Raw genomic sequence first — 23,981 nt, 5'->3', positions numbered from 1 at the left:
GTTTTTATATTGAAGGCACCTTTTTAGAAAAGTATGATGAGAGAAGACCCATCCTGCATATCAGTTGGATGTACTATTACACGTGACCCTGATTAGTTGTCCTTCCCCACTCGACCTTCATCAGTTGTTCTCTCCCTCCGCCTTCACAACCATCTCGTAGAGATACCTTATCTCGTACTTATACACCGACTCATCATCTGTAACATCAGGGGTTTCCAAAATTATGGGGATATTCTTAAAATATTTAGATGTCATAATATATTTGAAAGTATCCATAGTAAGTTTCCCCTTTCCGATATTCTCATGTCTGTCCAGTCCACTACCAAGATCCGACTTGGAATCATTAAGGTGGATAGCTTTTAAGTACTTAGCATCTACAATTTCATCGAACTTCTTCATCACGAGATCGAAATCCTCGTAAGATCTTATGTCATATCCAGCTGCGAATGTATGGCATGTATCTAGACACACTCCAATTCTTGATTTGTCTTCAATTTGTGAAATAATATTTTTTAAATCTTCAAATTTGGATCCTACTGAATTTTTCTGTCCAGCTGAATTTTCAAGGACTATAATAACGTTTGAAGTTTCTTTGTGCACCCTGTTTATACAGTCGGAGATATTTTTAATTCCTTCCTCGAGAGAACATAAACCTGTTGTTGATCCTGGATGAAAATTATAAAGTTGAACTTTTAACTGTTCACACCTTTTTACGTCGTCCAGAAAGGAGAGATAAGATTTCTCCCTTTTTTCCTTATCTGGATTGGCTAGATTAATTAAGTATGATCCATGGGGTAGAATAAATCTGGTGTCTAAATTATATGCCTTACAATTTTTTTCAAACTGTTTTATATTTTCAGAAGATAAGGGAGGGCTATCCCACTTCCTTTGGTTCTTTAGAAATAACGCAAAAGCTTGTCCAGCGACATTGAAACAGTTCGTTGGTGAGTTCTGCACTCCTCCCGCTGCTGATATGTGTGCCCCCAGATAGACATTAGTAATTTTTCTATAACTTTGAATTATATTAAAGTCGTTCCATCTTTCGTCCATGCTTTTCGGGATAGGCGGATAAATCGATGCTACTTTTTCTTTAACATGGCGTTTTTCTCCTTTGATTTGTGTTCCTTTTTTTTTCTCCTCCTTCTTGTTAATTTTTTTCTTCGAGACAGATACCTCCTCCTTCTTCTCCTGCTTCAACTTCGTCTCTCCTTTCGTACCAATCATTTCGTCTGATGCTTCTTCTTTGATACACTTTATTGGTGGGGGGATGTTTTCACTTCTTTGGACTGCACTTACCTGATATGGCTTCGCGAATGGAGTACCTTTTCTCTTCTCAATGTTCAGGTGGAAAAGGGAGCGCCTGTGCAGGGGGGAACCCAAAGTTTCGAGTATGTTGCCTACTCCTCTGTTAGCTCCACTGCGAGAGAATTTCTCCAGGTTCACCTTCCCCCACGGGGTTATGAAGCCCAGACGGTTAAATGCGTCGTGTGTGTTTTTTACCCCCCTGAGGGTGTTCGCAAGTACCATACAGAGGAGAGAAGAAAATAAAAAAAAAAACATTTAACAGAGGTAGCCGATTGGCACATTTCCTTCGAGGTGAATATTCAAATGAATTGTTGTGTCGGCATCATCTCATGGTCAGGGAGGCTCAACAGAGGCAACCGAGAATAGGGCCTTAACGTATTATGTGAACAGATCGTGTATTATGCAATGCGGTAAAGGAGTGTAGCTAATGCGAGTGGGAATACACGGCAAGAGTTCCCTTCATCTCTACATACCTTACATGGTTAAGAAAAAAAAACAGGATAGAGGGCTAACTATATACCGTGTGTATATATATTTTACCTATGCACTGCTTTATTATTTTATTTTATATTATTTTATATTATATTATTTTATTTTATCTTATTTTATATTATATTATTTTATATTATATATTTTAGGGGGAAGGGTAGAGAACGTGTGGTTCGTCACGTTGACGCCACGCGAAAAAGACTAAGCCCTAAGCCCAATGCTCTAAATATACAGGGATGGGGTGAAAAACCATGGGAGTTTTCTTTGTCACTTCACATATGAAGAGGTAAAATATGGACCGCGCCCTCCTATCAGCTTAGTACCAATATGAGAACTCAAACGGGTGAATATACACCGCACAAAAATCGGAGCTTCGAAAAAGGGAAGTTGTTTTCTTGCCATACGGTTTGGCCAAACGCGCAAATTGCCAAGGGGAGTGCAGCTGCATGGCATTATCCCTCCAATGGCTAATCATGAACAGAAAAAAAAAAAAATTAATAAAATAAATTAATAAACCCCTACACATGAAGGGTATAAACACACAAAAAAAAAAAAAAGAAAAGAAAAGAAAAGAAAAGAAAAGAAAAGAAAAGAAAAGAAAAGAAAAATTTCTTCAAAGAGAGAGGCGATTCCTTCAGAAGTGTTTTCTATATAGTACGTCAATCGGAAGAGTCATCATCATGGTGGGTGGACATGTGATATCCTATAGCCCACTCTACTATTCAGTTGTGAAGCATTGCCACGTCACATGGCACGGTGCACGAACCGCTGCATGCGTTGGTGTTCGCGCCGGGCATCCTCTCTCTCCTCTAATAACAATTCTGCCTTCTTCAATACGCGGCCCACTTGGAACATATCCTGAAGTACCTCCTTCTTCTTCAAGCGCAATGGTTTCAATGCACTCTTCATTATTGCCATGACGTTATTAAACGAATTTACATCGCGCTTGTCTACAAAGGATATTGCTACCCCCTTCCTATTAGCTCTGGCAGTTCTTCCAACTCGGTGTACATAGAGAACAGTATCATTGGGAAAATCGTAATTAATAACGAAGGATGTTTTTGGGATATCTATACCTCTACTAATTATATCTGTAGCGACGAGAATTTTACAACCTCCGTTTTTTATTTTAGACAATGCAGCTAGCCTTTTTTTGGGATCCTTTGAGGAGTGTATGGATTCTACAGAGAATCCCCCAAGCATGCACAAGACCGTGTATACTAATTCACATCTGTAGCTATTGTCTGTAAAAATAATTCCTGACTGGTCAGGTAACTCTTTCCGTAAAAGGTACACCAAGTATGTCATCTGTGCAATTTCATCCACATAGATGTATCTCTGGTCCAGATTTTTCAATGGTTTTTGTTTTTTGTTTACATTTACAAGAATTAAGTTTTCATGAGGGAATGAATTGGCTAGTAGCTCCAAGGTATCCGTGATGGTGGAGCTGAAGAGGAGGGTTCTCCGTCTACTCGTACCGGTGCTGATTGGTGCGATGGTTGTTGTGGTTACCGATGTGGTTACCGATGTGGTTACCGATCCGGTGGCAGATCCCATACCTTGGTCCCCTTGCTTGGGCAAACTGCGGAGAATTACCTCCAACTTTGATTCGTAACACTTCTGCAACAGTAGGTCCGCTTCGTCCAGAACAAAAAAGCTTAGCCTCTTGAAGCAGTTCGTAACATCCTCGCAGTTTTCCATAATATCACAGGTTCTTCCGGGGGTGCCGACGACCACATGTGGCTTGGCTAACACCCCCCTTCGCTGCTCAATTATAGAAAACCCACCAATGCATGAGAGGATTTTTATTCCTATTTTGTATCCGTAGAGAAGGAATTGTTCAACCACTTGGACGACCAGTTCTCTCGTCGGAAGGAGCACTAGAGCGAAAACTCCAAAAGCGTTTTTATTTAATTCCTGCAATATACCCCAACAGTAACATATCGTCTTGCCCGTTCCTGTCTCCGATGTGCCAATGACATTGTGACCTCTCATTATGAGTGGCAAACACAACTGTTGTATCTTTGTTGGGTGCGTAATTTGAACTGTCTTACTTATTTTTATTAGCCAGTCTTCTACTCCCAGATCTTCGAATGTCACTGGTGGGGCGCTATGTTCACCGGGAGAGTTACCTTCATCATCCCGCCCCAATCTTCCACTCTTTCTTCCACCACCTCCCCGCCGAGTAGAACGAGCCTCTCGACGTTTCCTCTCCAGGTACATCCTTATGTAAAAAATTTTTCTTAATTTGGAATGTCTTAATAGGGGTGGCCTCTCCCCTTTCCCCCCCTTGCGTTTAATATTCCTGCTCTCTGTCATTTCGTAAGATGTGCTTATGTATATCTCCCTGTGGAGATTCAAAAGGTGCGCCTTGAAATGGAAAGGAAAGGTCGAATTTCCTTCTATGTCTTCGAGGGAACTCCTTTTTTTCCGGTCTAGTCACATACGAATGCCCAAAATGGGGTGGTTTTACCTTTCGTCTTGCGAATTCATTCCAATGGAGGATCCTCTAAAGCATCCTGAGCAATAATTTCTTTCCGTTTGAGTTTCCTTCCTGCTTATGGTAATTCTACCACTTTGATCGGTTACTCTATTTTTCCCAGTCTCTTCTCCACGAATAGTGTCAAATATAAGTCCACCTTCAAATGGGCATTTTTTTTTTTTTTTTTTTTTTTTTTTTTTTTTTTTCTTTTGTCCTTCCTTCACTGCTTGCAGATCCACGAAGGTGACAGTATAGAATTGTAGGGCAGTGTAGAGCGGCAAAATAAAATAAAAACGAGTTACTCAAATGGTAGCAATACGGAAGATTGGGTTACCAGGTCGGGTTTTGATTTACAAACAAATTATATGCATGTAGCGAAGATGACGCATTCAAGTTTTTTTATAGTTTACTGTGGTGTTGCTTTTTTTTTTTTTTTTTTTTTTTTTTTTTCTAATCGTTTTTTTGTAATATCCTCCATGAGAGTAACACGGAGTATTCATCACAAGCATACTCGTGAAATGCATTTTGTATGCTCCATTTGATAATCCAGTTCATAACTCCCGCGCAACTTTTTTTTTTTTTTTTCCCCCTTCCAATGGGTATGGATTATTCCTCCTCATCCCTTCGGTGACACGCGCCAAGAGGAAAATAAAAAAAAACCCCGCCGCTTTCCCGATTCGCAGAAAAAAATAAAATAAAATAATACAAAAAAAAAAAAAAAAAAAAAAAAAAAAGATAACCGATCGAACAAACAGGTTAGGTAAAATAACCACAAAAGGAGAAGAGGCAGTTTGGTAAGAAGGAAGGAACAGAAGGAACTAAACTATAAATCACGAATTATAAATGGTGAATGGTATATGATGAATGAACTGCTGAGTTTATCATTTATTTTATTTTTTTTTTTTTTTCCAAAGCAGGAAGAACTACTTCTACATTACCAAAAGGGGGTTGCTTAAGAGGGATGCATACTTAGCTTTTCCATGCAGTTAATTTTTTTTTTTTTTTTTTTTTTTTTTTTTTTTTTTCGAGCGCTACCACCCACATACCACGTGGATAAATTAATAGTAACTTCTACATAACAGAAAGAAGTGGTGAACCCCAGTTGGCAGCCCCTGACTTTTGTGTTAGCCAACACGTGTAACGCGATTTTTTTTTTTTTTCTTCTTTTGGATAGCGCATTGGAATAGGTGTCCTAACTAAGTGTAGAATATATACCAACACAGGTGGGGGAGGAGAAGAAGAAGCCAATTGGGTATTCATAATTTTCTTCGCGGAAGAAGAGACAAAAACGTGCGTGTCAGCGTATAGAAATTATTTAAGTAGTGAACACTACGACAGAAGTTGCCCTTCCGTCGTTCACCTCCTCCTTTGCAGTAATTTCTCCTCTCCTTTTTTCCCACCATGGCCATCAGAGTTCAGTTCGAAAACTCCAACGAGGTTGGCGTCTTCGCCAGGCTGACGAACTCCTACGCACTGATTGCCATGGGCGGATCGGAAAACTTTTCCAGTGTGTTCGAATCGGAGTTGTCTCAACACATTCCCCTTGTATACACCACCATCGGGGGTACCAAAGTCATTGGCAGAGTTTGCGTCGGAAACAGGAAGGGTTTACTTGTGTCCAGCATATGTACAGACCAGGAGCTACTCCACTTAAGAAACGCACTTCCAGAAAATGTTAAAATAAAGAGAATCGAGGAGCGCCTTTCAGCCTTAGGTAATTGTATAACGGCAAATGATTATGTAGGTTTAGTTCATACAGACATAGACAGAGAAACGGAAGAAATAATTCAAGATGTACTAGATATAGAAGTTTTTCGTACTTCTATCGCGGGTAATTTACTTGTAGGTACCTATTCATATTTTACAAACAATGGAGGATTGGTACATGCCATGACATCATCTCAAGAAATCGAGGAGCTGTCAGAATTGTTACAAATTCCCTTAATTACCGGAACGGTTAACAGAGGAAGTGATCTCATCGGGGCTGGACTGGTCGCCAACGATTGGTCGGCCTTCTGTGGCATGGATACCACTGCCATCGAGTTGAATATAATTGAGAAGGTTTTTAAGTTGAATAGCATAGAAGACGCCAACATCGAAGACAACTTCAAATACAAGTCTTCCATAATTCAGACTATGATTTAGTGAACGGATCACCTGTGAAGAAGAACACGCTTATACGTTGCATTTCGGATATGCGCATTGCAGTTCGGCTATGCATTGCATTCACACCACACATATGTACTATCCCCTATTTTTGTATTTCCTCCCGGTTGTCTAATTTTTCCTCTTTTTTTTTTTTTTTTTTTTTTTTTTTTTACCCTAACCAGTGGGTAATCGCCTACCTCAGATGCGCCATTAGTCAATCGTTGCGCAAATGCAGGTGAACATGAATGAGAAGCTTCTATGTGAGAGGGGTTCCCTCACACCTGAGGGGAAAGCGCCTCGTCAGGAGGAAACCCCATGAGGTCGCAAAGTTATGGGGTCCTTCTCTTTTCCTTTCTCCCTTTACCTCCTTTTTTCTTTATATATATATATATATATATATACTTTTTTTTTTTTTTTTTTTTTTTTTTTTTTTTTTTTTTTCTCTTCTTATGTATCCCCTCCTCCGGTGAACACAACAACCGAACAGGAAAAAAAAAAAAAAAAAAGAAAATTAATAAAATAAACTTATTTGAATTTTCCTATGGAATAAAACGAGCTAGTCGTGGAGTTAATTTCGTTGTTATGTGGATGACCGGTTGGTCAGTTGGTTTGGTTGACCGGTTGGTCAGTTGGTTTGGTTGACCGGTTGGTCAGTTGGTTTGGTTGACCGGTTGGTCAGTTGGTTTAGTCGACCGGTTAGACGGTTGGTTTGGTTGACCGGTTAGACGGTCGATTGGGTTCTGCGCTAAACGTGGGCGAAGACGACGCGTACGGGGTAGCCGGCCAGCACGATTTCCTCGTCGTGCATTTTTCCTGCGATTCCCTCGTAATCCTCCTGGGAAGGTACCACGTTCAGTTCGCGTCGAAGGCACTTCTGAATGTATTCCATCTCACTCACCATGTTATTGCGAAGTGTGTCGTCTGCAATATATACATGCATTTTAACAGGAGAGTTTTGATTTAAGGATAGACTCTTTCTCATTTTCTGTACATGGTTGCACAGTTCTCTTGCAATAGCCTTATTCTCCAGTTGTTCATCTGTGCTGAAATCTATCAGAATCGTTACGGTTTCGTTGCTTATAATGTCTGTGTTTTTGTCTTGAAAAATCGGCTTCATCTGTATAAGGATATCGTCTCCCTCTAGAGTCACTTCGTCCAAAGTTATCTTCCCTTCCATTTGGTATTGCTTAATGGATTTAGAATCCATATTTTTTATACTATTCTGCACCTTCTTCAAGTTACCTCCTAATTTACTACCCAGAGTTTTGTAGTTTGGCAAGGCAGTGAAGTCAATGCAACTCGTATCGTTTGAACACTCCACCTGGAGAACATTCAACTCTTCCTTTATGTAGTGCTTTATTTGATCGAAGTTTACAAAGTAACTTTCCGTTGGATGTAAAATGGTAATCTTCTTTACTGGCTTTTTGCTCGCTACCTTTCTCCTCTCTCGGAGTACTCTACCCAGAAGAATTACCGCTTTCATTTTTTCGATGAGCTCAATGATTTCGTCGTCAATGTTGTAATTCTCATCCACTTGCGGAACCATCAGGAAGTGTACGCTTTCATCAGTCACCCCGCGGTCCACCTTTCCATTGCTCGTCGCTCCTGTATCCTCTGCGGTACTCTTCACCCTCCTCAACTGTTGATATATGTACTCCGTAATGAAGGGAGTGAATGGGGCCATCAGAACAGTGAATAGGTGAAGCGTTTTATAAGTCGTACAAAGAGACTGCAGGCAGTTTTCCTCCCCAAGGCTACCCCTCATTCGATCCCTATTAAGTCGTATGTACCAGTTTGTTAAATTCTCAATAAACTGCAAAAGTTTCGGAAGAACATTGTAAAGTTTGTATGCCTTCATCTCAGCGTGCACATGTTTCGTTAATTTTTGGACAGAAGAAAATATCCACCTATCCATTATATTACTGTTCTTGTAAACCCATATTTCATCAAAGAGGAATTCCTTCTTATTCAAACATTCATATCGAGTAACTTCCTGTGAAAAAAATCTAAAGCTATGATAAAACGGAAGGATAAAACTTTTAACCACTTCATTAACACCCTTTTCTTGAAACTTTAAATTTTCAGCTCGTACAGCAACGGAGTTGATAAGATAAAGTCGCAAACTATCAGCTCCATACTTATCTAAAATATACATGGGATCTGGATAATTTTTCAATCTTTTGCTCATTTTTTTTCCATCTGAAGCCAATACAAGACCATTACAAATTAAGTTTTTAAAAGGAGCCTTATCAAATAGTAAGGTACTAATAACAAGGAGAGTGTAGAACCATCCTCTTGTCTGATCTAACCCCTCTGCGATAAAATCGGCTGGAAATATGTTTTGAAAATCTTCCTTTGCGGTACTAAATGGGTAATGCACCTTGGCATATGGCATAGAGCCACTCTCAAACCAACAGTCAAACACTTCTGAAATACGTTTCAGTTTGGGATACTCCTTCCCCTTAGGATTATCTATTTCGATGTGATCAATGAAGTGCCTGTGTAAATCACTTATATTCTTCACACCGGATAGTTGCTCCAAATGAGAGATGCTTTCTACACACACTACAGTCTCCATTTTTTCGTCTGCCCATATAGGGATGGGTGTACCCCAGTATCGGTTCCTACTGATACACCAATCCTTTGCATCGGCAATCCAATTGTGGAATTTTTTCTCTTTAATATGATAAGGAATCCAATAAGTGGTATCGTTATTTTTTACAAGCTCTTTGGTGGAATTACTTACCCGTATAAACCATGCCGGGATGGCTCTATATATCAAGGGCGTATCGCTTCTCCAACAAAAAGGGTAGGAGTGCACAATTGTATTATTGCTTAGTAGTCGATTCTCATTCTTCAAATATTTTTTTATCACATTATCTGCTTCTTTAATATAAAGGTTCTGAACTATTTCTACTTCGTTAGTGAAATATCCATTTGCATCCACAGGATCAATGAAGATAGATTTTTCCGGGTCAATAACTCCATTATTTTTGCACACCCTAAAATCGTCTTCTCCGTATGTCGGTGCGCAGTGCACTATCCCTGTACCCGCATCGTCTGTTACAAAATCGTCCGCCAAAATTTTATATGCTCTTTCCTTAAAATTGTATTTGTCATAGAAGTAGTTGAAAAGGGGTTTATATCTCAACCCCTTTAGATACTTTCCTTTGAATCGGTTTATAATTTTCAAATCCTCAACATTCCACTTCAGTTCCTTCAGAACCCATTCCAGTCTACACTCCCCTACGATGACTACTCGATTGCTTTTCACATGATGAATACGAAGGTATGTGAAGTTCTCATTCACACAGAGAGCCAAATTCGATGGTAGCGTCCAGGGGGTAGTGGTCCACGCCAGGATTTCACTATCTCCATGGAAAGAAACACATTTACTTGTACTCTCCCCTTGTGTCCACTCCTCCCTTTTCTCATTATACAACACAGCAAATTTCTCCCCCAAGAGTTCTTTCGCCTCTTCTACCTGGCACTCCTCCTCCACTGAAGGGAAATCAGACAAAAGAACAAAGCTGACGATAACACTTGGATCTGGAGTATCCTTGTAATTAAGGTTAAGTTCAAAATTAGAAATGGGTGTGTTACATTTGCATGAGTAGGGCATCACCTTAAAGGATTTATACACATAATTCTTTTTGTACAGTTCACTAAAAACCCACCAAACACTCTCCATAAATGTTGTATCCATGGTTTTGTAATCATTTTTAAAATCAATCCATCTGCCAATCCTCTCAACCGTCTTGACCCACTCGTTGGAATATTTCAGAACAATGTTTCTACATTTTTCATTATATACATCAATACCCATTTTTAAGATATCTTCCTTTTTGTTAATGTTGTTTTCTTTTTCTATTTCGTACTCGATGGGTAGTCCATGGCAATCCCATCCAAATTTCCTCTCCACTGAGAACCCGCATTGATAATTGTATCTGGTAACGCAATCTTTTATAATTCCTGCGAGAAGATGCCCATAATGTGGAAGACCCGTGGCAAAAGGTGGCCCATCATAAAATATAAAGGCCTTTTTTCCTTTGGCTAGCTTGTTCGACGTATTAAACGCGTCGATACTCTTCCAGTAGGAGAGCACCTTATGTTCCTCCTCTACGATGTTCGGGTTTTCTGAGACCCCATCGAATGTTACGTAGCTTGTCGATGCTCCTTCCATGAATTTTGTATTAACTATACTTGGGGTGAATTTGGCTTTGTCGCCTCGTGTGCCTCTCCGTCCCTGTGTCAGGGTTACCGATGCGAAGCGTCTCTGTACGATATACACGCTGACTCTTGCCCCTCGCCTGAGCATAAACGTTGCGTCTGGGGGGCTTCCTCAGCGATGCACGTAAGGGTAAAAAAAAAAAAAAAGAAAAAAAGAAAAAAAGAAAAAAAAAAGAAGGTGGGGGGAGAAATAACCCTGCACTTATGGCAGTTGTATTAGTTATCGCAACACTCGATAAAACATTCTCTCGTTGATGCTGTTCTTCAAAATGCCGACTAATTTGGCGAACTAACAATTGGTAAGCTCTGTGCTTTTTTTCCTTCAGCGTTTCCGTTGTTTGTTCTCCTATGTTTACGCTCCTATGTTTTTTTATTCACGAATTTTGAGTTCCTTATATAAGAACTTTTTACGTCAGCACTTTTTTACTTTATCATTTTCCTCCTTTTTTCCGTTGCGTGCAGTTGCATTTTTTTTTTTTTTTTTTTTTTTTTTTTTTCTTTCGCACCGCAAGCAACTGGAAGAGGACGTTCTCCCTCAGCCGCAAAAGGGGCTACTTGTGGCAAGGTGGCATAACCCCGTGTGCGCATATTTTATACATTTAGGGGTTATGCCCTTACGTGGCGCAAGGAATATGCACTGCTGGTGCTACATTTCGTGCATGTATGTAAGGTCAGGCACTGTAGTAAGGCCGTTTTTTTTTTTTTTTTTCTTCTTTTTTTTTCTTTTTTTGCCACACGCCCGTCATCGCCACCCCGCAGTTGTGGGAGTGAGAGTTGCTAACCGGGGAACTCGCACATGCCCCACAGAGTTTTGCAAAAAAAAAAAAAAAAAAAAAGTTCTGTGCCGTAAAGCAGTTGTATGAGCCGAATGAGCATACCCATCTGCGAAAAGCATTGGCCACGCGATAACGAATAACCCTCTCTGCTGAACACCCTATCTATAGGTTCTTGCAGGAACGTGCGTGTAAGGGTTCCTACTAACTGTAAAACGGAGTATCCCGCACATGTATTGAAATACACTTCCCGTGAGAGGGGCATCATATATAATACAAAAAATTTTGAGAGCGTAGCATATAGTGCCTATTCCGCAGTTGCTATTTCGAAGCGCCCTCCTCTTCTACACCTTTTTTTGTGGAGCGCATACACAAACTACACAACCCGCAGAAGCTGTGAAACACGCGTAATAACAGCACACGAATCTTATACATTTATGTACGCGTAAACCAGAGAATAGTTCTTCCGAAGATGAAGTTCTCTTTCCTGTCATCCCTTGTTGCCATCTACCTCACGGTAGCTCTGGCGAAGAGAGTTACTGTGGGCGGAAATTTGGTGAGTTCCTCGGAGGCAAGAACGGAGTTGCCATCTGATGCCCCTATTCCCCGTTCCCTTCTCCGCCTCTTCATTTGGATTCCATTTTACTTTTTTATTTTCCCGCCTTTTGCCATATCCCCATTTTAGAATTTCGTAACGAGCAACCCGAGGCAACTGCAGCGGAGTTCTTCGCAGAGGCTGCGGGCCACAGGTTCGTCATTCTTTTTTTTTTTTTTTCACGGTTTACCCAATGATGCATCCTCGTCTTATGCACGGCGTGGAGTACACAATGGAAGCATGGGATACCTAGAATATGTGTGTATATAGGTGGTGCGTGTAACACCTGTCTGACTCTAACATCTCATTAGTCGTACTTCACTACCATCCTTAAATTTCATTCCTTTTTTTTTTTTTTCAGAGTACAAACTGGAGAATAAAATTATACGGGGGCCCTTGACTCCTCTGAATGAGTTCGTTTTGGTCCAGAAGGATGAGGCGTATGATACCACGGAGGCTGGCGTCTTCATCGGCGATACGGTAAATTGGGATAGTGTGCAGTAGCACCGAGTTCGTGCAGTGCTCATCTGGCGTAGCGCTGTGCTATGAATCTCTGTAACCGCTGATCTGCCTGCCCCATTTCATCACTTATGGTTTTTTCCATTTTGCCCCTCCCTTCCTTCCACGCAGATGCGAAAGAATCAGTACATCGGCAAAATTCTAGGTGTGGGCACTGGAGCTGTTAATACCAAAAACGGGTAAGAACAAACCACTGGCTCCTACTAGTTTAGGGAGGAGGCACATTTGGTACATCCCTTATACCAAATGGAGGGTATAACCCCTCGAAGTGGAAATTTGCACCCGAGTGGGCACATAAAATGGACACTGCGCAAATAGGCTGAATTTTTAAAAACAAAATAAATTTTAAAAAGAGAATACTATAAAGGCGCAAAAAAGAAAGACCGTTTTTTTTTTTTTTTTTTTCAAAAATCCCTTTTTCGATCACCCACTTGTGGAAGGAAAAATGTGGAATAAAAAAAAAAAAAAACACAAACAAAAGGAAAAAAAAAAAAAAAAAAAAAAAAAAAGGAAAAAAGATCCACAAAAAAGTAGTTACCATTACGGATGAGAAGCTTGGCTTCCTCTTTTTCCCCACCCCCCATTAATGCATTCACAAAAAATGTAAGCTCTTAAAGAGGTTTCTTCTTTTTACATATATATATTTCCCTCCTCTGCCCTGCAGCGAAAGAGTACCGATAGACATCCAGGTTGGCGATGTCGTCATTTTCAACCCCAGCGATGGATCCAAAGTAAGGCATTGTGTAGGAGTTGTGTGGCCTATATTGGAGGCCTCCACACCATGAGAGGGGAAAACGGAACTGCGCTTCTTCAACAACCAAAGGGCTTTCTCCTGACCCACCCTATTTCCTCACCCTTCGCAGATAAAATACAACGACAAGGAGTGCCTACTAATATCGAACGAAGAAATCCTGGCGAAAATCAACGATGCATCCGTGGAGGTGAGACCAGACAATGTCACTCCCTTCTATGACCGCGTGCTTATCAAATTAATAGATACAAACGCAGCGTCCAATTCGCTAGTAATAATGCCTGAGTCCAAGAGCGAAAAATCAACGGACGGCCTTGTTGTAGCAGTTGGCGATGGTATTTACGATTCGAATAATAACAAAGTGCCAATGGATATACGTGTAAACGACTACATCAAATTTTCTCCCTTCTCCAATGAAAGCTGTGAGTTCACCTATAACGGGGAGAAGTTCACCTTTGTGAGGGGAAGGTATATCATGGCCAAGTATTAAAAAAAATAATAATAAATAAAAAAAAAAAAAAAAATGACCTTTTGGCTAGCTGGCTAGCTAAATTGACTAAACAGCTGTTTTTTTTTTTTTTTTTTTTTTTTTTTTTCCCTAAACGAGTCAAGTTGTCCAGATTGACAACTGTTTTGGTTTGGCCTCTACTCTTTCCACGGGGCCGAGCTCTCCACATCTTTAATTCCCTTCCCAGTTGTGGGCTTTTCAATTGGCCAACAGGGGAGAATTTCCTTTCCACTCCACCGTCCTGTGTGCGTGTGTGTGTTTTCCACTTGCTTGAGGTGTATGCTACATGTACATATGAGTATGCTCTTAATGTCACCTTTTTAATCATTTTTTTTTTGTTGTTTTATTTGAAATTTATATATGGAATAAAAACATAGACAAGGGGGGTTCCCCTTTTTCTTTTATATAAAATATACCACGTTAAGTGAAACGCTTTTCTAAGAGAAGATGATGTCCCTTCGTCTTCACTTTTTTGTACACGAGATATAATTGGCCATACGTAGATGGAAATAAAAGGTAGGGCACGATCCGTTCCGTTGAAATTTCGAAGAAGGGGAAAATCCTCGTCCACCATTTTGTGTGCACTAAAAAGTTTTACACAGCGTAGAGCTGAAATAACATCCGTCTAAAGATGTATCAACAAGGTGCGATTAAGTGAAAAGTTTTTTTTTTTTTTTTTTTTTTTTCACGTGTGTGTATTTTGTTCAGTTTTGGGAGAAGGGACCCAACATGGATACTAGAAAAAACTAATGTGAACGATGGGAATAAGATGTATTATGCATAAGGGGATTTTCTCCTCTCTTTGTGTATTTTTATACCCCGCCCGTTTAACTTACAACACGGATAAAGGAAATCACAGCCCGAAGTAATCGCAGAGTTACCATCGGGTAAAATCGTGCGCGCCTTATGTCGCCAATGATTTGTAGAATATCCACCAGCGTATAATTCTTCATAATTCTTTTTAGCTCTCGATAATTTTTACCATACATGGGGGATCCACCTCGTTCGCATGTTCTGATGTAGTAGTTTATCAGTTCACATTCTCGATCATGGATACTTTGATCTTCAAAATTATAGGAATGTCCCCTTTCGCACTCACCTACGTTGACCTCCCGTACGTGATGCATAAACTGAACGGAAGCAAACACGCATAGAGCTTCCTCCAACTCAGGCGACAAATAATAAGCTAAACTTTTGTGGAATTTACCCCCACGTTTATTCTGACTTTCTATATGAAAAGACCTCATGTGCAGCTTCTTTACAATTTTTTTTATTTTCTCAAAGTGCACAGATGTGTCCAAATGCGAAACCCATAAATATGTGTGCATCAATTCGTGAGACATGTAGAAGTAGAAGGAAATATCTGGCAAGGAATTAGCTAACGAGACATGGTCAACCAATTTTATGTGCTCATTATTTTGAGGCAAAATTTCAGTTAGCTCTAAATTTCTATAGACATAATTATGTATCATTTTATTCTGCTCATGTAGGAGGAGTAATTTTTTCTGCGACACGATTACACAGTTGCACGATGCTATGGTTCTTTCTCCGTCTTCATTGTGCTTCAACATATTCCGTAGGTATAACACATCGGTACATTTAAGCTCGTTGTGTAGCAGACGTGTGAAAATTTCTTCTTCCTTCATTTGGTTGGAAAAGGATAGCACCAGATCGAGATGGTAGGATTTCCGTGCTGTCGCGGTAGCAGTTTTGAAAGCCGTTTTGAAAGCCGTTCTGGAAGCCGTTCTGGAAGCCGTTTTGAAAGCCGTTTTGGAAGTCGTTTTGGAAACTGTTTGGGAAGCCTCTGGGGTAGCTGCTTTAGAATCGATCCGGGTCGAAATACGAGTCGAGATTCTCGTTTTTTTCTTCTTCTCCATATCAGGGGTTGTATTGTTCTTTTCCTCCCCCTCCTCTGTTGCCCCTGTCTTTTGTAGAGAAATTCTGCCTCGCCTATCTTTACCACTTTCCTTCTTCCGACTTCTCAGCAATTTGATGTATTCCAACAGGGGCGCTGTTGCCTTGTTGTATAGACTCGATTTTGTGGAAACCAATTTCTTCAGTTTGTGAAATTTCCGTTCTCTCCTTCTCTCTTGTTTCTCATTAATATGGTTTTTATCCTCTGTAGGTGGTAGCTTTCTATGGGGAGAGACGGAATCGGTATAATTTTCCTTCCTCTCTTTCGCAATGCTCATAAGGGGATGTCCACCTCCATATCTTCCTTCTACTTTGTTATTTTCCGAGTTATTATTTTTTGGAGGGGTGGAAAAGTTCACCCTTTGTGCTTCTTCATCTGTTTGTTTTATTATATCCTTTTTTTTTCTTCTCTTTTTTGGCCCATGCCTAGAACGAGTTAGTTTCCGAAGGAGTGTTTTTATGTCCCTCTTTTGGTTCTGTTCCGTTTTGTAGTCTCCTCCTCCAATGAGCTTGTCGTTTTCTCCATTCCTTGGGGAATCCCCTCCTGGAGCTGAAACCTCGTTGAGTTTGGTTGACTCTCCACTCTGCGCATAGCCAATGTGGTCATACTCAAAGGTGAAGCGGTGATTCGCGTCGTTAAACTTTTCCTTATTAAAGGTGTAAATATTCTGATAGGTCATAAAATTGGGGGGAACCCTAATCCCCATATACAAATCTAGGAGGTACAAAATTTCAGGTATGACATCTCCCACTTTTTTATGGCAACAGATAATAGGAAGCTCACAACATATGTCACACAAATTATCATACGTTGATTTACAGCAAGGGGTGCACCTTCGTGAGGATATCTTTTCCTTTATTTTCCTTTCACAGGAGAAGCAATTTTTCAAGTTGGTTTTGCATTGGACACACATTTTGTATGACTTCCACATGACATGGTGGTATGGCTTCCCACCTGTGCTACCGAAGCAGTAGCAACAAGTATCTTCGGAGGGAGGACCCATCTGCGTGTTTCCATCAAAAATAATATATGGGTTGTAATCCCCACCATAGATCAGTTGAACATTCGTATGAAGCTTAGGGTAAGAGACACCTATTTTAAATGCTGCCACATTTATAGAAAGAGAAAGTAAATCACCTCACAGTTAAACTCCATTATAAAAAGCAGAGCGAAGCAGAGGATGATAAAAACTTGCTTGCATATTATGTAAAAGCGAACCAAACAAGACAAAGATGCGTATAAGTAGCAAATACATATGTAGTGACACAGAAGGGCGTAGAAGTACGGGTACAGGCACAAGGACGTTGGGTCGTGCAAGTACCAGTTCGCTAAGTGAAGCACATACATGGTTAACTTTAAAAAAGGAGGAAAACTCAAAAACGTCTTGGTAAGGCAGGTCTATCGAAGGGGAAAAAATAAGGAGAAAAAAAAAAAAAAAAAAAAAAAAAAGGGATTACAAGAAAAAAACAAAACGGTGAAATAGGCAGCCACGAAGCGGGGGGAAAAAAAAAGATAACATTCCACGGAGCATCACAAAAAAGACGCGCATAGTGGGAGCATGTCCTAATCAACGTTTCCCCCGAAATCGATCAAACATTATTTGCAAGGGGACAAGCACGTTTTCAGTTGAATCCTCTTTTTGCTTTTCCTTTTCAAAAATTTATGCGTGTGGTTCCCGTTTCAGTTCTCTTGCGTGTGCATGGTGACGTTGGCAGGTGGCATGTTTTTAAAGGAGGCGAACAAATGTTGGCAAAAAATGTTCATTGTAAAGGCTCGTTGTAAATGTTCGTTGTAAATCTTCGTTGCTAAATTTTGTCGCAAAAATTTGTTCGAGCGGACGCAAACAACGGTTGTACAAATGATCGAGCGGAGCGAAGGCACACTCTGGCTGAACTTGTTTCGCAGGAAGTGTGGCCCCTGATTCTCCATGTTGTAAAGCAGGCAGACAAACTAGTAAAGCGCGAAAAAAGCAACATTTCTGAAAAATTCATCAGAGGGGAATAAAAAAAAAGCGCAGACAGATTAAACAATGAGACTTCTCTCTCCATATGGCAGTTTTGGTGCGTTTTCTCCATTCAGTGTATGTGCATGCAGAGTTCGATTCCAAAAGAAAAAAAAAAATAAATAAATAAAAAATATAGGAGAGCCCACGTTCATACTGCAGAAAAAAATATTCACCTGAACAGCAGCTAAAAAAAAAAAAAAATAATAATTAACACATTTACCTGAACAGGTAGCGAAAAAAATATATATATATACACTTTTGCCTGAACAAGCCAGTAAAAAAAAAAAAAAAAAAAAAAAAAAAGAAAATTCGCTGCCTCTTTATAAGAAGCTAAATTGTGGACTTATTCACTTAGTTAAGAAAAGAGCGCAGGTGATTAACGCAGATAAGATGGGGGTATGCGCCTTAAAAAGGAACCCCCCCCTTCCAAATATAAGAGCCAGGATAATGTGAAATTAGTAAAGTCCATTGGGGAAGTTTAAGCGCGTAACTGACCGAATCGTACGCCGAATTCGTGTCAGAGCGCACATTCACCGTGCGGCGTTTCAACAGGGGAGAGAGAAAGAATAAGGGCATCATTCAAAGATTGAGCTGAGCAGATTTAGGGGATAATTCAAGAAAGCGGAAAAAGATAACAACGCGGAATATGGGGGATTAACCTGCCGGAACAGATGCAAGTGCAGGAAATATCAACAAAGGGGCTACTCCCAACAGACGCGCACAAAAAAAAAAAAAAAAAAAAAGAAAAAGAAAAGAAAGATAAATGACAAAACGGAAGGGAACGAATGTATACCATCCGCAGCGGAGTTGTAAAGATGAAAAGACGATCTGTTCGCATAATGCTCTCCCCGCGATGTTGTTGCATATTGATTGTGGCACCTTCGTAAGAACAACTCTTGCATAAATCCGTATAGTGGGAGGAAGAATCAGCGAGGATTGAGCTAATTGATTGGATAAAGATACGCTCTGCGCTGGTGTGTATAGAAGTGCCAACGGAAGCGCTCACATGAAATAGAGCAAAAATAAGGAAACTCATTGGGGAGACAACAAACTCACCCAGGTTGCACTCCGTACAAAATAGCGAACGTAAAAAATGGACAAAGGCACAAAATATAGTTTATTTTTCTTTTTCTTACGACCCCCATCAGAATAAGACATAGAGCTTATTTTGCTCATCCACTTATTTTTAATAACCTACATGAGGTGTAAAAACTATGAATTTTGTTCCGAAACAATTCTGCCTTTTTATCTTTTGGGTGATATTACACACAGCAAGCCCGTCCAATTGTCTCATATCAAATTACAATACGGTTAAGGTTGATAGCGGTAGATTGTCCTTCCCCGTATATGACATTTTCAGGAACAAGGAAAATCTACAAAGGGGACACCTTGCCTTAAGGAGGAAAGAAGGTAAAGTGAGTACACACAATTTGAGCAAACTCTGTAACTTACAAGTAAAAAGGGAGGATAAAAAATCGAAAAATTGCTACACCTCCCAGAAATGCTCACTCAAAAATGTAGCGAGCGGTTCTAAAAATGCCAAGGGGGGAAGTCTCGAAGGTGGCCTAAGGGATGTACTACACGGGGGCGCCCCAAAGAAGTGGCCACAGTTAAGCGAACAAACAAAGGGCTCAGATAGGGAAAAGCCTAATCCGTGTGACACTGTTAGCCATATGAATTATGCCAAAAGACGGACAAGGGGACAAACGACCAAGCATCAAGTACTCAATTGTGATTCAGACTATCCAAATGAGGAAACTCGAGAACCGAATGATGTGAATCTCTTGCAGAAGGAAAAAAAATATAGCAGACAAATATATACGCACGGATATGAAGAAGAAAAAAAAATTCGAAAGAGTAAAATATTAATCGTCGGCCTAAATGGGGTAAGTAGCGAAATATGCAAAAATTTAATTCTTTGCGGAGTGAAGGAAATAGGAATATATGACAATGACATTTTGAGGATGGACGACCTAGATAACCTCTTCTTTTGCGAGAAGAAATTTATAGACAAGGAAAAAAAAAGCATAGCTTGTGTGCAGAACATGCGTAAGTTGAATGACAACTGCAAAATTGAAGTCATCACAAATGTTGAAAATGCGGTGCAACACTACGACGTAGTTGTCTCCGCAAATCAAAGCAACCATATTAATATAAAACTGAGTAATTTGTGCAGAAAGGCAAGTATCAATGGAGAAAGAAAAAAGTTCATTTGTGTAAATACGGTGGGCCTGTTTGGACGCATTTTTGTCGACTTTGGACAGTTTACATATTCCAATTCGAAAAACAATGGAGAGTTGTACGACATAAGCAAAGTGGAACTGGCAGGCGATGATCACGCCGTCCTGCATCTTTTGCCCCATTACAGGAATGTTCACTTGAACGAGAAGGATGTGCTGATTCTACGTGTGCAAGATGGAAATCAGCAGGTTGTGAATATCCCCTGCGAAATTACAGACTTGTGCAAGGGAAGTAACAAAATCCGTGTTACCATTTTGAAAAAAAAAAATGCATTGGACACTTTTGCGGGTTATATACTTCCCCTACGAGTTTTACAGTACGTAGGAAAAACGAGTCACGATTTCCGTATGCATCTGTTTGAAAAATTGAGGAAGATGCTCCAACGGATAAGCGGCAACCATTATATGCAAGAAGTCCTTTTGAAAACTTCATCCCGAAATATGAGTATCAAAAAAGTGCCTGAACAGGTCAGGTTAAATTATAAAAGTTTGGAGGAATATTTAAACATTGTACAGCGAAAATTGGACAGAGGAAAAAGTTATGCGCCGTGGTCCCTCCTCATGGCGTTGTTTAGGCGTGCAGATGAAGGAGACCAAGTGAGCGACGAAGAGCTGTGCTTCTTATGTTACGAAGAAATGATAAAGCATAAGAAGGGGAATAAAATATTCACTCCAGAGGAAATTCAAGAATTTCAAAATTGGTGTAAAAAAAAAAAAAAAAATATGAACGTTCAGGTAGTAAATGAATTTTGTTCAGCTGCACACATCGAATTGTCGCCATTTTCTGCATTTTTTGGATCGTTGGTGACGCAAGAAATTTTAAAAGGTGTGACAGGAAAGTTCAAACCCATTCACCAGACATTTTTTTTCGACAAGAGGGATTTATTTCCCTTTGCGAAAATTACTCATAAATATCACGGAAGGCATATGCACCAGTTGAATTTTTTTGGACCCGAATTTCAGAAATTTTTGAATGAGTTGAATATTTTGCTGATCGGGTCAGGTGCCTTGGGCTGTGAATTTTTGAAGCTACTGGCGTTGATGGGAATTTCCTCGCGTAGGGGCTTATCCCCTGGGGGGCGCATCCAAGTTGTCGATTACGATCTGATTGAGGAATCCAACTTGTCTAGGCAATTCCTGTTCAGTGCAAAAGATGTGGGAAAGTTGAAGTGCGAAGTGGCTGCAGAGAATGTTAAGAAGTTAAATCCGAATGTGAACTGTGGTTTTGTGAAAATGAAGGTGGATGAGTCTATCTTAGGAAACCGGGGCTCACTTCTGAATTGGTTGTTTTCTCACTCGAGGAGTAATGACCAAAAGGGGGGGCACATGTATGGTAGTACATCCGTGGAGGGAATTTGCATAAAGGAGAAAATAAAAGAAAAATCTCTTAACAGAAGAATCACCTCCCCCATTTTGTGCATCCTGTGTTTGGACAATTTCCAAAGCAGAGCAGTGTGTGACACATTCTGCGTGATGAACTCCATTCCAATGATTGAAGCGGGCATAGAGGGTCTAAAGGGAAGTAGCCAAATAGTTATCCCCTTCTCAAGTGAGACGTACACAAGTAACACGATCGATGGACAAGCCGATCATGAACCAAATAACTCGTGCACCATTACATCTTTCCCTAAAGATCCAAAGCATGTAATACAATTTGCAAGAAGTGTTTACAACAATTATTTTACAGACAATGTGATAAAAATGAATAAATTTTTAAATGATCCTGTTTCTTTTATTGGCCGCTTATGTACCTACGACAATGTAAGCAACTTGCTCCAGTTTTTTAAATTAACAAAAATGTATTTCAATTCCAACGTCCATGAAAACGTACAACTTCTCTGGGACAACATCTTTGTGAAAAATATTATCCACTTGCTCAAGAACAACGAAGCAGAATTGCATAAGTATTTTGAACAAGTTCAGAATTTGCCGAAGCCTGTTTCCTTCCATCCAGAAAATAGAAATCACTTACTCTTCTTCCAATGTGCCCTGAAAATTTTCAAAAAAGTTTTCAAAAATTTGATAGACATTTTTTTGGCTAGCCAGAAAAGTCAACATTCAGATGTCTTTTTCTTTAAGGATGAGCAAATGGTGGCTTCCAAATTGCTCTCCTTTGAGGAGGCTATAGGAGAAATTGTGTCGAAGAATGATTTGCGCCTGGATGTGAAACGACTGCTGTACTTCCTCTCCGTCATCCGGAAGAATACCGATCCGCAGTTCTACGCTTCCATCGAGAGGGAGCTCTTTGGGCTGTTCAACAACCCCTTGTTCGTTTTGGCCCTGCGGTGGGTGCAGCGCCAGAAGGAAGAAGCTGGAAAAGGAGCAAGAGTGGAGGTGGATGCAAGTACCCGCGCACGTAAGGAGGTCGCGCTATTCACCCCCCTGATTTGTAATCTCCAGGACGACAAGGACGACATAAACTTTGTGTTCAGCCTAACCAATGTACGGAACGAGAACTACAATTTCCCGGAGGTTCCTATATTGGAATTTTTTAAAATCTGCAACAACATCATTCCGTCTATCATCACGGTCGTTTCGGCCATTTCTGCGCTGGTGTCCCTCGAGTTGTACAAGGTGGCCTATTTGATGCAGTCCCGTAGGAGGGAAATAGAAATGGAGGGAATCTATCCAACGAGCCACTTGCTACAGCGTGAGAAATCCCTCCCTGAGTATCCAATCCAATTTCGCGTGGAGAAGCTAAAGGACCTAACCATTTACACGTACAGAAACAAGGTCTACATTAGCAAAAACGGAAAAGCGTTGTTCTCCTTTCTTAACGTTCCCTACAACGAGCTTGAAATTTTATCAAGCGCAGTTAACAACCATTATTTGAACCTGCAGGATAATTTTTTTACCCATTCTCAACTGAATAGTGTGTGCCCCCCCCTGTCTTATGAAACCTCACCATCAGAATTGATGAACACATTTCAGTTCTCCGTTTGGAACTATCTCTATGTTAATATTTATCCTACAGGGAGAAAGAGGAAGGGCAACGGGCAATGCACAGTGGACTGTACCGTGGGGGAATGTGGGCTGCCCCTTGGTCCGTTCAACTACCGAAAGGGAGATCAGCAGGTGGAGAAAAAGCTAGCCGAAGCTAGTAGGGCATTGCAGAAGGTGGCGAAGAAAGGGTATCCCGGTGAGAATAACCATGACTCTAATGGCGGGAAAAATAATAACGACACCAGCACTAGTAACCTGGAGGACAAGGCGAAAGAGGCGAACAATTTGACAGATTCCATCCTGAAGGATCTGGACACGGTTGGCACTGCATCCGAAGATGAAGCATCTCTTGATGAGGCATCTGTACATATTCGCAACATAAAGAAGAACATGCATCTAATGATGGAGCAGAGCAGAAACGGAGAAGAGTGGTCCAAGGAGGAGGCGGAAAAGGCACTATCAGATTTAGTGAATGCTTTAAGAAAAGTGAAAAAATATACGGAGCATATGAGCAGCCAAGCAAAAGCATTTATAAATATGAGGAATAAAGAAACCAGAGAAGACATCACATTGGATGAACTGGTAACATCCCTGGAAGTTCTCTTCGGTGTATCTATTCAGACAATTGGAGTGAGGGATAAAATAATTTACACCAAGTTTCAGTTGCCCTCTTTTAGGCACTCAGGTAGGAAAAACCTCTCCGTTATATTGCGGGAGCTATTCAAGGCAGATGCAGGTGTTGATACGGAAGCCAGTACCTACATACTGCATATATTTGCTACAGACAGTGCAGGGAGGGAAGTCAGCCTTCCCGACGTACAGGTCAATGTGCACTACCACTGATTTTACTTTCCTTAAATGGTTACCAACTGCAGGAGGCAAAACAAATTCCCCTGCAACGATTTCCTCCGCTGTCGTATTTTCGTCCTTTTTTTTTTTTTTTTTTTGTCACACACATAACTTGTTTGCCCTCATCTGAGGGGTTCTTCAAAATTTATTTTTTTTAACGTTTTAATGACATAAAAAAAAAAAAAAAAAAAAAAGAGGCAACTTCGAGAACGGGCGGCAATCGCGTCGT

At 40.4% G+C, this 23,981-nt stretch overlaps 7 protein-coding genes across 7 annotated transcripts; 3 read left to right on the top strand and 4 right to left on the bottom strand.

The window, feature by feature from the left end:
* Positions 1-120: 120 nt before the first annotated feature.
* PKNH_1268000 (DNA-(apurinic or apyrimidinic site) lyase 1, putative) lies at positions 121-1,560 on the bottom strand (the record flags this gene model as incomplete). Its single annotated transcript, XM_002259977.1, has 1 exon — positions 121-1,560. The coding sequence occupies one exon, from the start codon at positions 1,558-1,560 to the stop codon at positions 121-123; it is 1,440 nt and encodes a 479-aa protein (XP_002260013.1).
* A 978-nt stretch (positions 1,561-2,538) lies between these two features.
* Positions 2,539-4,113, bottom strand: PKNH_1267900 (ATP-dependent RNA helicase DBP8, putative; the record flags this gene model as incomplete). Its single annotated transcript, XM_002259976.1, has 1 exon — positions 2,539-4,113. The coding sequence occupies one exon, from the start codon at positions 4,111-4,113 to the stop codon at positions 2,539-2,541; it is 1,575 nt and encodes a 524-aa protein (XP_002260012.1).
* Positions 4,114-5,677: 1,564 nt separating this feature from the next.
* PKNH_1267800 (eukaryotic translation initiation factor 6, putative) lies at positions 5,678-6,421 on the top strand (the record flags this gene model as incomplete). The annotated part of the gene is made up of 1 exon (XM_002259975.1): positions 5,678-6,421. One exon carries the CDS (start codon positions 5,678-5,680, stop codon positions 6,419-6,421), a length of 744 nt encoding a protein of 247 aa, XP_002260011.1.
* Positions 6,422-7,169: 748 nt separating this feature from the next.
* PKNH_1267700 (isoleucine--tRNA ligase, putative) lies at positions 7,170-10,742 on the bottom strand (the record flags this gene model as incomplete). The annotated part of the gene is made up of 1 exon (XM_002259974.1): positions 7,170-10,742. One exon carries the CDS (start codon positions 10,740-10,742, stop codon positions 7,170-7,172), a length of 3,573 nt encoding a protein of 1,190 aa, XP_002260010.1.
* Positions 10,743-11,899: 1,157 nt separating this feature from the next.
* Positions 11,900-13,782, top strand: PKNH_1267600 (20 kDa chaperonin, putative; the record flags this gene model as incomplete). Its single annotated transcript, XM_002259973.1, has 6 exons — positions 11,900-11,983; positions 12,113-12,176; positions 12,384-12,502; positions 12,653-12,720; positions 13,206-13,272; positions 13,405-13,782. 6 exons carry the CDS (start codon positions 11,900-11,902, stop codon positions 13,780-13,782), a joined length of 780 nt encoding a protein of 259 aa, XP_002260009.1.
* Positions 13,783-14,627: 845 nt separating this feature from the next.
* PKNH_1267500 (conserved Plasmodium protein, unknown function) lies at positions 14,628-16,718 on the bottom strand (the record flags this gene model as incomplete). The annotated part of the gene is made up of 1 exon (XM_002259972.1): positions 14,628-16,718. One exon carries the CDS (start codon positions 16,716-16,718, stop codon positions 14,628-14,630), a length of 2,091 nt encoding a protein of 696 aa, XP_002260008.1.
* A 2,216-nt stretch (positions 16,719-18,934) lies between these two features.
* On the top strand, positions 18,935-23,746 carry PKNH_1267400 (ubiquitin activating enzyme, putative; the record flags this gene model as incomplete). The annotated part of the gene is made up of 1 exon (XM_002259971.1): positions 18,935-23,746. One exon carries the CDS (start codon positions 18,935-18,937, stop codon positions 23,744-23,746), a length of 4,812 nt encoding a protein of 1,603 aa, XP_002260007.1.
* Positions 23,747-23,981: the final 235 nt, after the last annotated feature.

The sequence above is a fragment of the Plasmodium knowlesi genome (assembly GCF_000006355.2).
Source record: "Plasmodium knowlesi strain H genome assembly, chromosome: 12".
NCBI lineage: Eukaryota > Apicomplexa > Aconoidasida > Haemosporida > Plasmodiidae > Plasmodium > Plasmodium knowlesi.
This window is presented reverse-complemented; position numbering and strand designations above follow the sequence as displayed.